The sequence below is a fragment of the Lagopus leucura genome, unplaced genomic scaffold, assembly GCF_019238085.1.
Source record: "Lagopus leucura isolate 7727_CA_CO unplaced genomic scaffold, USGS_WTPT01 Super-Scaffold_100141, whole genome shotgun sequence".
NCBI classification, from domain to species: Eukaryota; Metazoa; Chordata; class Aves; order Galliformes; family Phasianidae; genus Lagopus; species Lagopus leucura.
In genome coordinates, this window is record NW_024962333.1 from 1 (window position 1) to 12,294 (window position 12,294).

The 12,294-nt window shown below is 63.5% G+C and overlaps 1 protein-coding gene across 4 annotated transcripts in view; it reads left to right on the forward strand.

Moving 5' to 3' along the window:
- The first annotated feature begins 737 nt into the window (after positions 1-737).
- Positions 738-12,294, forward strand: part of AGAP3 (ArfGAP with GTPase domain, ankyrin repeat and PH domain 3) — a 62,028-nt gene continuing 50,471 nt past the window's right edge. For 2 of the 4 annotated variants that reach the window (XM_042888059.1, XM_042888061.1), the window contains exons 1-6: positions 738-816; positions 5,095-5,153; positions 8,229-8,316; positions 8,456-8,541; positions 8,789-8,930; positions 10,461-10,595. In XM_042888059.1, coding sequence (XP_042743993.1) covers positions 8,909-8,930; positions 10,461-10,595 — 157 coding nt within the window. In that variant the 5' untranslated portion in view covers positions 738-816; positions 5,095-5,153; positions 8,229-8,316; positions 8,456-8,541; positions 8,789-8,908. Of the gene's footprint in view, positions 817-5,094; positions 5,154-8,228; positions 8,317-8,455; positions 8,542-8,788; positions 8,931-10,460; positions 10,596-12,294 lie in introns of those variants that run through there. The other 2 variants (XM_042888057.1, XM_042888060.1) reach the window with 1 other exon arrangement.

Consider the following 12,294-nt stretch of genomic DNA (forward strand, 5'->3'; position numbering starts at 1 on the left):
GCGGGGGGGCCCGCGGCCATGGGGCAGCCCCGCGGGTGACGATGGCGGAGGGCCGGCGGCGGAGCGGGGCGGCGCGGGGCCCCCCGAGCCCGAGCCCGAGCCCGCGGCGCGCCGTCAGCGTGTGCGAATCGCTGGACCTGCAGGGCGTCCCCGCCGTCCGCGCCGCTCTCGGGGCCGCCCAGCAGCAGCGGCGCCGGCCCAAGAGCTTCTGCGCGCCGAGCGGCGGGCCGGGGGTCGGGGCGCTGCTGGGCTCCGCGCCGCGCTCCCGGGGCGGCCTGCTGGACTTCTTCCGACCGCGCCGCCGCGACGAGGGGGACTGCGGGGAGCCCGGCGGCGGCGGAGCGCAGCGAGCGCGGCCAGGCAGCGCGTCCTTCCCGCCCGCCGCCCGCCCGCTGCCCGCCGACAGCCCCGGCTTTCCCCGCGGAGGGTCCCTTTGGGGCAGTCGCCGCTGGAACCTCTTCGGCCGCGGCGGTCCCGGCCCGCGCCGGCACCTGAGCGCCCTCCGCAAGAGCTTCAGCTTCCGCCTGCGCCGGGGCCACGAGCTGCGGCGCTCCGAGTCGGGCGGGCTGCGCCCCGCGCGCCTCCGCACCAAAAGCGAGGGCGACGCCGGATCGCTGCACGCCTGTCCCAGCAAGCGGGATCTGCTGTACCCGGAGCTGGGACGCGCCGCGCTGCGGGCCGAGCCCGGGCCGCCCGGCGGGCTCTGGAAGCTGCTCACCAGCCGCTTCCGACGGCGGGAGCGCGGTGCCGGCCCCAAGGAGCCCCTCGGCGGCAACGACCCCGTCCTGCTGGGCGGCGGCCCTCTGCGAGCGCTGGGTGAGTGCGGCGGAGCGCCGGGTCCGGTCGGGCGCCGTTCGGCATCGCGGGGCTGCCGCCGTCACCGCGTCCGCCGCCCTGCTCGGGGGGGCGGCCCGAGGAGCCCCCGCGTGCGGTGCCCGGGGGAGGCGGCTCGGAGCCGGCGGGGCGGGGGAGGAAAGCCTCGTGCGGGCTTTCGGGGCAGCGCAGGGAACCGGAACGCGTCCCGCTCGTGGGAGGGAAGAGGGGCATCGCTCCCGGACGGGGCCGAAGGACGCGACGGCTGAGGAACGCCGCGTGAGGTCCCTGACGGCTGCGTCTGGGGCGCGGGGCGGTCTGTGGGGTGCGGAGGGTGCAGCAGGGTGGGCCGGGGCCCGCGATGGGGCGCGGACACGTGGTGGGCTCGGGAGTTGATGCTCCGATGGAGCTCTCCGGGCCGTGCTGCCGGGGGCTGCGTGGTGCCGGGGCTGCCCGGGTCGGCAGAGGCTCCGTGGAGCTGGGCTGCCCGCACTCCCTCCCCAGGCCCCATTTCCCAGCGCTGTTCCCCATCCCGTGCCCCCGCGTGGCCCCACAGCGGCAGACGCGGAGCTGGGAGGAGCGCGCGGCGCCCGTGGGCTTTTTAAGGCATTGAACGCTGCGGATGGAGCAGCGGTGGGGGTTGGGCTTTGGGCAGCGCCTCCAGGCGCCCGTGAGCCGCGCGGGGCTCCGTCGTTGGGTCCCTGGAGCTGACGCTGTGGCAGCGGCTCCAGGGCGACTCTGTGCCCGGGTGCTCTCCGGCAGGGTCGGATTCAGCGTGGGAACAGCCCCGCTGCAGCGCGGGGAGCTCCACGCGTTCATCCCCGGGTCCCCGGGGCTCGCGGTGCCTTCCAGGGCTGTCCGTGTGGCCGCGGGGCGCTGCGGGGTGGCAGGGCTGTGCTCCCTGTGTCGGTGCCCCCAGCCTCATGCTCCCCCCGTGGCAGGAGGTTCCCAGGCGAGCGGAGGCCGCGCTCATGGCTGCGGAATGTGGGTGTACCCGGGCTGGGAGGTGCAGCAGGGATCTGTTGCTGCTTGCTGGTGACTCCCAGCAGGAGCTGCGCCCGCAGCCACCAGCCCGACTGCCACGTTCCCAGGGGTGCAGCTGGGGTTGTGTCCCCACGTCGGTGTCTTCGCCGGGCGGGCGCCGTGCTGCCTCAGCACCGCAGCGTCCTGCTAGCTGTGGGACCTCTGCTTGCTGTGGCGCAGCTGGGGCTGCACAGGTTGTGCTCGGGTTTGGTGCCTGCTCGGAGTTCCTGCTTTGCTGTTTGCTGCCTGCTTTGCCTGCTCGGGACGTGCTCCTGCGTCACTGAGATGCAGAGGAGCGGCAGTGAGGCTGCAGAGCCGTGGGGCTGCAGGGCAGAGCTGACGTCCTCGTCCTGCTGGACGTGTCCCATCTTCGCACTGAGCTGTTTCCATGGGCCCTGAGAGCTGTCAGATGTGGAGCACTGCAGCCCCGCTCCTGCTTGGCTGCCTGGGTGCACGGCTCGGGGATCTCTGCCCTGTCCTTCTGCAGGCCGGTGCTGCTCCTAACGCGTGCTCAGCACTTCCAGACCTCGATTGCTGTGTGCTGTGCTGCCCACCTCAGCCCTAGGAGAGCTGCTCAGCCGCCCCAACATGCCCCCCCGGGGGTGCAGCTGCAGCTGTGGTTATCAGCTCCTTGGAGACGCTGGGTATTGCAGGCAGAGCTCCAAGCAGTGCAGCTTCTCCAGTCCCAGGAGCATTTTGGTTACAGCAGAGACCCATCCAGCACAGCATGCACTGTGAGCACCCCAGAGGCCACCTAAAGGGAGAACGGTGCTGTCCCCCGTGACCCGCTCAGATCTCTGCACCATGCTTGCTCCTGCTGGCGTGGGGCTTTGGCCTGCTCCAGGCACAGGAAGGGGTGGTCGGGGAATGCAGGATTTGATACCTGAAAAAGCTTGGAGCTCATCTGTGTGTGGCACCGTGGAGGCCCAGCAAGGACAGGGGCCCTTGGAGCTGGTTCTGTGTCAGCCCACGTGCAGCCTGCTGGGCCAGCGCACAGAGCCGCGCTGAGGGCTGGGAGCTGTGTGTCCACGTGCATCCCTGCAGACACAGCCTGCAAACGGCAAGCACGGGCTGAGCATTTCCCTGCTCGCCTTCCAAAAAGCTCCGCTTCCTGCAGGGTGCCTCGAGGTCGGAGGTGATGCCCCGCTGTCATGCTGGGTGCACGGCCACAGAGGAACAGGGAAGGCTGCCTGCAGAGGAGGACGGTGCTTGTGTATTCAAGGGAAGTTTGCATAGCGAGCGGAGCAGGCAGTGATAGGCATCACCTCGTGTCAGCACCTGCCTGCGATCGCTGGGGGAGCGGGGCTGGGGCCGGGCTGCGCCTCCAGCGCTGAGCGCAGCGGCAGCCCGTGCTTCTGAGAGCTGCAGCTGGCACCGGGGGTCTGGGTGCTCGTCTGGAGGGGGCGCACACCGCAGGCACGGGGCGGCTGCCTGCAGCCTGCGCTCTGTAGGAAGGGAGCAAGGGAGCGCTTCCGAGGGCGGCGCCTTTGCCGGCCTGCCCTGCCCTCAGCTGGCGCTGAGTCTGACCCACCTGGAGCAGGTTTTGCCGGTGAGGTGAGCGCCTGGCGGGGCGCTGGGAGGCAGCGCTTTGTGCTCCTGGGCACGGCCTGCAGGGCTGCTGCAGCGGGTGGGCAGAGCTCACCCTGCTGTGTGTCCTTCGGTCTGCAGTGGGACGCTGCCCGGGTTGGGGCTGGGTGCTCACCCTGTGAAAGCAGGGCAGGCTGCCCCGCTGCTGCTGAGTGCTGAGCAGTGAGGATGGGAGTCAGTGCTCGCGCTGCGCTGCCGGCAGCCTCGGCTCCCAGCCTCTCGCTGCTGAGCTGAGCCCTGCAGAGGACGCGGCTCTGGGTGCTCTGATGGCTGCCGGCGCTGCTCACTTTGGTTCCCGAGCTGCAGAGAGCTCCGTGCTGCAGGGCTGAGCTCTCCCCACCCCGTGCCAAAGGGGTGGCTGTGATCGGCACCGTGCCCTGCTGTTGGCTGGGGACTTTGGAACGTGGTCTGTGGGCTGTTTGTTCGGCCTCTGACCTGGCTGCAGGGCTGGTGGGGATGTCCGAGCGTCCCAGGTGTGCCGCAGCGGCTCGGTTGATGTGCTGGTTAATGATTATTTGTGTCTGTGGAGACCAAACGTGCCCAGCAGTGCCCTCTCAAAGCAGGAGGCAGGCAGGCCTTCTGCACCGCGCTGCATGGAGCTCCCTGTGCTGATGGGGAGTGAATGGCAGGGGAAGATGAGAGCCTTGTGCTGCTGGTGCACAGCCAGTATGGTGTGTGGATGGAGGCATCTGTCCTCTTTTTGCTCTGCAGGGAGCTCTGGAGGTGTCTGTGGGGCTCATGGTGCAGTGGGGTCCTGGTGCTGACACCGCCTGGTGCTGAGGCTGTGCAGCTTGCAGGGCGCAATGAAAGCCCCCAGGCTCTGCGTGGAGGCTGCAGGAGCTGGGATTTAAGGCGGTGTTTGCACTCCTGAAACTCATCACTGAAGAGGGAGATTTGATGTGGTTTTAGGAAAAGGCACAAGTGTGTGCAATAAACAAAGCAGAGGCGGCTCAGGAGGTGTGCAGGCTGCTGGGGCTGCAGGCACGTGGTGTGAGTGCTGGGGCTGATGGCTGCCTGCAGGCTGGGGATGGCTGCAGAGCTCACCCCATGGGTGCTGGTGGGCATGAGGAGGGGTGCAGGCTGGATCTCAGCACAACACAGTCAAAATCTGTTGCTGACAAACTCCTGAGCCTGGTTACAATGCGGTGTCAGCACAGCAGGGTGGGCTGCCAGCATGGATGAGCTTTGCTCTCAGTCTGAGCAGCCTTCCCCCCCCCAGCTCTATTGCACGGCAGCCAGCTCAGCGCATCTCACCTGTGCTCCAGTCCCAGCCCCTGCAAAACCTCACCATTTTCACCAGTTTTGCCAATGTTCAAGGAAACTCTACATGTAGTGCAGCAGTGCAGGGCGTGCTTCCTTCATCTGCACGGGATGGAGGGGATGTGGTGAAGAAGAAGATGGTGGTGGTGCTCCGTGTGTTGCGGTGATCCAGCGGGGAGCTCAGCAGGACAGAAGCTGTGGGAGGAGTGGTGCTGGGAGAAGCACTGATGGACTGGAGGGACTCAGCTCTGTGCACTGCGGCTTGCAGCACGTTTGCAGCTCTGTGCGTGCAGTGCAGGCAGCATGCAGGCTGGGGCTGGCGGCTGTGCTGCTGCGGGGCTGGGCAGGAGGGTGGGAGCGTGGCACAGAGCGAGGCTCCTGTCCTGATCCCTTCTGCTCTCTGCTCTGCAGATTCCTTTGTGAACAGCCAGGAATGGACCCTGAGCCGCTCGGTGCCTGAGCTGAAGGTGGTGAGTATTCACATCAGCCCTCCAATGCTTCTCCACGTCCCCAAATGGCCCCGTGTCCTCCTGAGGCGCAGTGAGTGCGCACAGGGCTCCAGCCCCACGGAGCGCAGAGGGAATGGGGCTGCTGCTGTGCTGGGGGGCTTCCCTGGGGGGACCACGCTGTGCAGGAGTGGGTGCTGGTATGGGAGAGCACGTGGGAGCAGAGCTGAGCACCCCTCTGGTGCTCCCACGTCCCTGTGGCCACCCTGCGGTGTCCCTGCCCTAAGGGTGCTGTGGGGTGAGACCTCACCTCCAGCACTGTGCTCTGTGTTCAGCAGAGAGCATCCGGCCGTTGCCTTGCAGTGCATCCTGCAGAGCTGTCACTGCCTGCCTGCAGGGCAGACACCGGGAGGCGCGTGGGCTCTGGCAGTGGAGTCCCCCCCCCCCGTGCCCACCTCACCCCATGTTCCTATGGGCCGTCTGCAGCAGGGATCTGCTCTCAGGGTGCAGCCCTCCGAGGCCGGAGACGTTTCCACCACGTGTCCTTGCTGGATCCTGTGAGCTGCCACTGTCAGCAGTGCTGGGGGACGGGTGGTGGCTGCTTGGGCTGCGCTGGCTGATGGGCACCAGGGCCCAGAGCAGTGCCTGGGGGGGAGGTGCAGGATGGCTGTGGTGGGACAGGGTCAGCTGTGCAGAGCACCGCCTGCTCCCAGCTTTCCCAGAACCCCTACAATCCGTTCAGAGCTTCACTCTTCTTGTGCTCGACAGCAGCCTTCAGCGTAACTCCCTTTGAGAACTGTTGGCACGTCTCCTTTCAGCCCTTTTAAGATTAAATGCTTTTCGGTCTTACTCTGAAGAGCAAGGGATGTTTTGGCAGGTCACACCAGCACAGTGCTGCCACGGTTTTTCTTATCTGCAGTTAAGTATTAATGAAAGCAAACTCTGAATATTCACTTGTTAGTTTCCCTTGTAAAACACGTGTCTGTCCAAAGATGCTCCTGCAGCTATTCTGTGTATTGCTTCCTGACGTGGTAACAGCGTGCAGCGCTGCAGGCTGAACAAACCTGAGGCCTTCAGCTCTCCCCAGAGCAGCACGGCCTTCTGCCTTGTCTGCCATCACCCCTGGGTTCCGTCCGGACGCTGTGGTGCTTCCCAAAGGCGCTCAGGCTGGTGCTGAGCTGTGCCCCTTTCTGCCTGCCTGCAGTCTGTGGTGGTGGGGGGACCCTTTGCAGGCCTGTCCTGAGGGAAGGAAAGCATCAAAGTGATCAGATGGGAAGGGCTGGCTGCACGTTGTGCCAGAGGAGGTGCAGGTTGGGTTTTAGGAGCAGTTCTTCTCCAAAGAGCAGTCGGGCACCGGCACAACTGCGCAGGGCTGGGGGTCACCATTGCTGGAGGTTTTCAAGGACCGTGGAGATGTGCTTGGGGACGTGGTGGGCTGGGGTTGGGAATCTCGGAGGTCTTCTCCAACCTGAATGATTCTGTGATTCCACGAAGGGCAGCTGTCTGCCCACAGAGCTGCTGCTGTCTGGAGGCAGCAGTCAGTGTGGGTCCAGTGCTGCTCTGGCGCTGCGCTGCATCCCTTCCTCCCTGGGCTCTGGATTTTTGCTCCTCTGCCACCCGCCCTGATGTACGGCCGCCCCATCGCTCACAGGGTCCGTTTCTCTCCCCAGAGCCCTGCAGGCAGGCGGGTCTTGGAGCCAGCAGCCTGAGCTGCCACAAATGTGCACAACTCTGCCCCTCGTGCTGCCGTCCCGCAGTCAGCACAGGTGTCACCAAACACCCTGAGCTGCCAGGAGCTCCTCCAGCCTCGCTCCCAGCCCTTCTGTCCATCAGCAGTGTGCTCAGCAGGCACTGAGCGTGGCACGGCTGGGTCTCACGGCGCAGCAATGCCACAGCTGTGCAGCAGTGTGCGCCCCGTGGGCAGGCTGTGCCATGAGCACTGTGTGGGAGAGCAGCAGTGGAGCCCCGTGATGGGCAGCAGTGCAGTGCAGGTGGGGGGAGAGGCTCACATGAAGCTCTGCTCTGTCCCTGACCTTCTGATCCTGCTTGTCAGTGCAGACCTTCCCCAGCTCTGTGAGCACCGATCGTCGGCTCATCAGGGTCTCTTTATGGCACGCAGCGCTCCTGCTGCAGCCCACGCACCTGCAGCCAGCTCACAGAGCGTGGATTTTGCTTTTGGGTCTCCTGTGTGTGTGGCTGCACGGCACCTTTGTGAAGCTGTGTGCCTGCTGGGAGCCCTGCGACGTGCAGGGGGGTGTGAGGTCACCGTGCCCTGGGTCAGGGCAGCATCCCGAGTGCGCCAGAACTGCTGTGTGTTTGCTGTGATGCAGTGTGCAGAGGTGTGGGGTGCTCAGGATTGCAGCAGTCCCTGCATGAGGATGTCGGCGTGGCTCTGCTGCAGGTCTGAGGTCCTGATGGAGCCGCACTGCCGTGGCAGCCAGCAGTGGGGACAGGGAGTGAGGATGCCTGCAGAACATTCGTGTGGAGGAGGAGCTGAGGGCAGCACAGTTGGAGCCTTATGTGTGGTGGAGCCAAGAGGAAGCTGGCGCTGGTGGAAGAGCCCCAGGCTGCACCAGGCAGTGCTGGAATGGCAGAGCTGTTCCTCTGGGCACCCCCACTGCCATCCCCTGGCAGGAGTTGTCCCCGAAGGCGCTGTGGATGCAGTCAGGCTGTGCAGCCGGGCCAGGTGCCATGGGGATGCTTCACCCAGCACTGCTCTCTGCTCAGATGGCCTGCATGCAGGCTCATAGGCCCTGGGCATTTTCGATCTGCTGCGAAGGTGCTGGCTTAGGAAGAGGCACGGCCATCCTGCTGGTGCAGCCTGGGGCAGCTGTGCTCCTTTTGCAGGAGATCTGCAGTGTGGCCCAGACTGAGCCTGACGGGCTTCAGCCCAAAGCTCTGCTCACGTCCCGGCTCAGGGGTCAGCCTGAGTTCCAAGAGCTCCAGTGCTGATGGTTTGGGATGCGTGGGCTGGGAGATGAGTTCCCTTCCGCTGCCGGTTGATTGCAGTGTGGGGATGGGGGACGGGGGCTGCGGCAGCGCGCTGGGTCACCTCGTGGTGTGCTGAATGGCAGCTGCTGACACACGTCTCTCTCCCAGGGCATCGTGGGGAACCTGTCCAGCGGCAAGTCGGCCCTGGTGCACCGCTACCTGACCGGCACCTACGTGCAGGAGGAATCTCCAGAGGGTGAGGTGCAGCTGCTGCAGTGCTCGGGGCCCTTGCTCCCCCAGCCCCAAAGGCAGCCCCCATCCCCCTTTGCCTCCCCCGCTGTCTCAGGACCCCTCTGCCTGCTCTGCCTGTCTCACCGCCGCGCTCTCTCCCCCAGGTGGCCGATTTAAGAAGGAGATTGTGGTGGATGGTCAGAGCTACCTGCTGCTCATTCGTGATGAGGGCGGCCCCCCCGAGCTCCAGGTAGGAAATGTTGCACTGCTGGGCCAGAGGACGGAACATCCAAGGGAAACACGGGGCAGTGAGTGCAGGGCTTTGTGTGAGTGCAGGGCTGTGTGTGAGTGCAGGGCTGTGTGTGAGTGCAGGGCTGTGTGTGAGTGCAGGGCTGTGTGTGTGTGAGTGCAGGGCTGGGTGTGTGAGTGCAGGGCTGTGTGTGTGGTGCTGGTGGTCGGTGATGATCTGTGACTGTTGCTGTGTCTCCCACCCTCAGTTCGCTGCCTGGGTTGATGCCGTGGTGTTTGTCTTCAGCCTGGAGGATGAGATCAGCTTCCAGACAGTGTACAACTACTACCTGCGGCTGTGCAGCTACCGGAACACGGCGGAGGTGCCGATGGTGCTGGTGGGCACACAGGGTGAGTGCCGGGGGCTCTCCCTGCTTTGGGCTGTAAGCTGCATTGAGGCAGTTATTAGGAGATTAGGGTTAGGGGCTTTGGAGGAGCTCCGTAGTTCCTCCTCAGACCCTCCTAGCTTCTGTGCACAGAGCTGCTTCTGTTCTCCACCTCATAACGCTGCCTTTGCGCTGCCTTGCCAGCTCCTGCCTGCAGTGGCTGAGCATCAGGCCGATGCCTGAGGCTTTGGTGCTGATGCTCTGCCATCTGTGCTGCTGGGGCAAGTTGCAGCAGGAAAGGTTTGAGGGGTGGCACGAAGCTGCCAGCTCCCAGTGCTGGGCGGTGGGGCTCTGCCACCCCCGAGTGCTGCCAGCCCAGCCTGGGCGTGGGGAGGAGCAGCAGTGTGCAGAGCTGCCCCCCTCCTGCTGCCTGGGCAGGGCTGGGGCCCTGCAGTTGGATTCTGGCTCCCCCGGCGTGTTGGGGCAGCAGGCATCCAACAGCCAAAGTGCAGCACCTGGGAAGCGGGGAGGGGAGCAACAAGGGCAGAAAGGGGAGCAGTGAAGGAATCGCTGCAGGTGTCTGAGCTCTGCGTTTCCATGCGGAGAGTCCTGCTACATACAGGCACAGGGCATGGGCAGAAGGGACCCTGCACACGATCTGTGGGTGCAAGGTGCCAGCAGAGAGCAAGAGCAGGGGATGGGGAATAGGAAGAAAGCCTTGGTTGGACCCAGCTCCTGAGCAGAGCGAGCAGTTTGCCACCGAGAACTTGTGGAGCAGGAAGTCTCAGTTTGTGTGCTCTGTGCCCCAGGCTAAGTCCAGGACAAAGTTGTAAAAATTCTGATATTTAAAGATTGTGGAATTGGTTTAGGATTCAGGGATCTTGGTGTGGCCCCGGGCTGGGTGGTACAAACAGCCTCTTGTTAGTGCTGTCAGCTGTGAGCACATCCTCAGAGCCAGCTTTCCCCATTAACTGAGCATCATGTCTGTATGGCCCTAAGAGCTGAAATGATGACAGATCCACTCAGCTCTGCCATTGAGGCAGACTTGCAGATGAGTGCACGGTGGTTCCAGCTGCCATAGCACACATGAGTCACTTCCAGCCCGTGGAAGCACCATCATCCCCATGCAGAGGGGGCTGTGCTTGCGCCCAGGGCCGCCCTGCTCACACCTTTGCCCCCAGCTCTGCCTGCTGTCTCTGCGCATCCTCCAGCTGCCCTCAGCTGCAGTCCCATCCATGATGCTGGGTGTTCTTGGAGCCCTGTCCTGTTCCACACACCCAGGCAGCTTTGTGTTCCTAGCTTCACCTCCCGCTCTTTGCTGCCCTTCTCAGAAGTACAGCGTCTGGGTGGTTAGGAGAGTAGAGGAAGGTTCATTTGAAAATGTGAACAAATCCACGTTCTGCAGATGGGACTTCAGTACCCGAGGCATTAGTAGGGCAGGATGTGCTGCGCAGGTGAGTATCGGTGTGAAGGAGCAGGAGGCCAGGAGTGCCCTGGGGCTGTGGGTGCGAGGGACACAGCTGCCTGCTCCTCACCTCTCTCCCTTGCCTTGCAGATGCCATCAGTGCCACCAACCCTCGTGTCATTGATGACTCTCGGGCACGGAAGCTCTCCAACGACCTGAAGCGCTGCACGTACTACGAGACCTGTGCCACCTACGGGCTGAACGTGGAGAGGGTCTTCCAGGATGGTAACTGCAGTGTTTGGAGGTGTTGGGGCCAGGCAGGCGGCAGTGCTGTCCCAGAGTGTGGGCTCAGCATGTCCTGAGCACAGCTGGGAGTGCTGCCGGGGGGCTGTCAGTGCATGGCCATGTGCAGTGCAGTTACTGTGCAGGCACAGACCTGGTCTGCGAGCGGCCAAGAGGGCCAGAGGGACCCTGGGGTGCATTGCAAAGAGTGTGGCAGCTGGGGACGGTGCAGGCAAACCGATGCTGGTGCAGGGTGATGATGCTGCGTGGGAACAAGGACTGAGGGGGGTCTCAGCACGAGGAGAACTTTTCCAGGCCGTGTCCCTGGGACGCAGAGCGGGGAGCAGCAGTGGGGAGATGGGAGGGATCCTTGTCTGCGTGCAGGAGGAACACTGCTGGAGAGACCTGCTGGATTCTGGTGTTGGCGTTTCAAAAGGGTGCAGGGAAATGAACGTTTGAGAAACATCAAGAAACTGTAGAAATGAATCAAAGGTCAGAAAAGGTAGGTGAGAGTGTGAGGAGCTCAACCATTTCACAAATACAGAAGATTGAGGAGTAACTTGATTACGATGGCTAAATACCTACGTGGGGAGAAAGCCACAGATAATGACCAACTGCCGGCTGGCAGAGAACTGATGGGACAAGGAGGGTATTAAGCTAAAAGAGAGGAGGTCTGGATCAGATGATGGAGGGAGATTCTTCACTCAGAGGCAATGAGAGCCTTGCACCGCTGCCCAGAGCCGCTGCGATGCCCCAGTGCCATGGAGGGACTCTGGGCAGCCCAACCTGGTGTGGGGCTGTGGGGGCTGTGAAGTTCCTCCTAACCATTCTATGGTTCAGCGATCTTCAAGGTTCCACAGTGGAGAAGGGAAGATCTGCAACCTGAGGTTGCTGCTCATTTTGCTGAGTTTGCTCACATATCCATGCTGTGCAGTGCATGCACTGACCTCTCTGGTGGAATCGGTGATGGTAGCACTAGAGGGAATGGCTTCAAACTGTGCCAGGGGAGGTTTGGGCTGGACATTAGGAAACACCACTTTTCTGAAAGAGTGGTCAGGCAGTGCAATGGGCTGCCCAGGGAGTGGTGGAGTCACCGAGCCTGGAGGTGCTCAAGGAACGTTTAGACTTTGTGTTGAGGGACGTGGTTTAGTGAGGACGATTGGTGATGGTTGGACTGGATGATCGTGTAGGTCTTTTCCAGCCTTGGTGTTTCTGTGATCCTGTGACCTTGTTCCAGGTGCAGCATCAGGTCCAGGTGCAGCATCAGGTCCAGGTGCACGCTCTGTGCTGCCCTGTGCAACACGCAGTGCTGGTCCCCTTGGGCAGCACGCTGAGGTTGTGCTGGTCCTGGTGCGACCGCTGGTGATGCCCGGCTGAAGGCTGAGGCCAGTGCTTCCTCCCCAAGGCTCTGTCTGTGCAGGAGCCCCACGTGCAGTGCTGCTGAGCACGGGAGGCTGTGGGAAGGTCCCAGCTGTGGCATCAGAGCTTCGGCAGTGGCAGCTGTGGGTGCCTGGAGGGGTGGGCAGTGCAGAGCCTTCCCTCCTGCCAGGAGCTGCCGCAGGGTGGGAGCAGCGCCTGCTGGTTGCTTAGCTTTGGAGGCGTAGGGTTAAGGAGCTTCGTTCTAAATGCAGAAGTCTCAGAGAGCTTAGAGGATGCCAGGTCAACAGCGAGAATCATCAGCATGGAGGTGCCTCGACTCTCA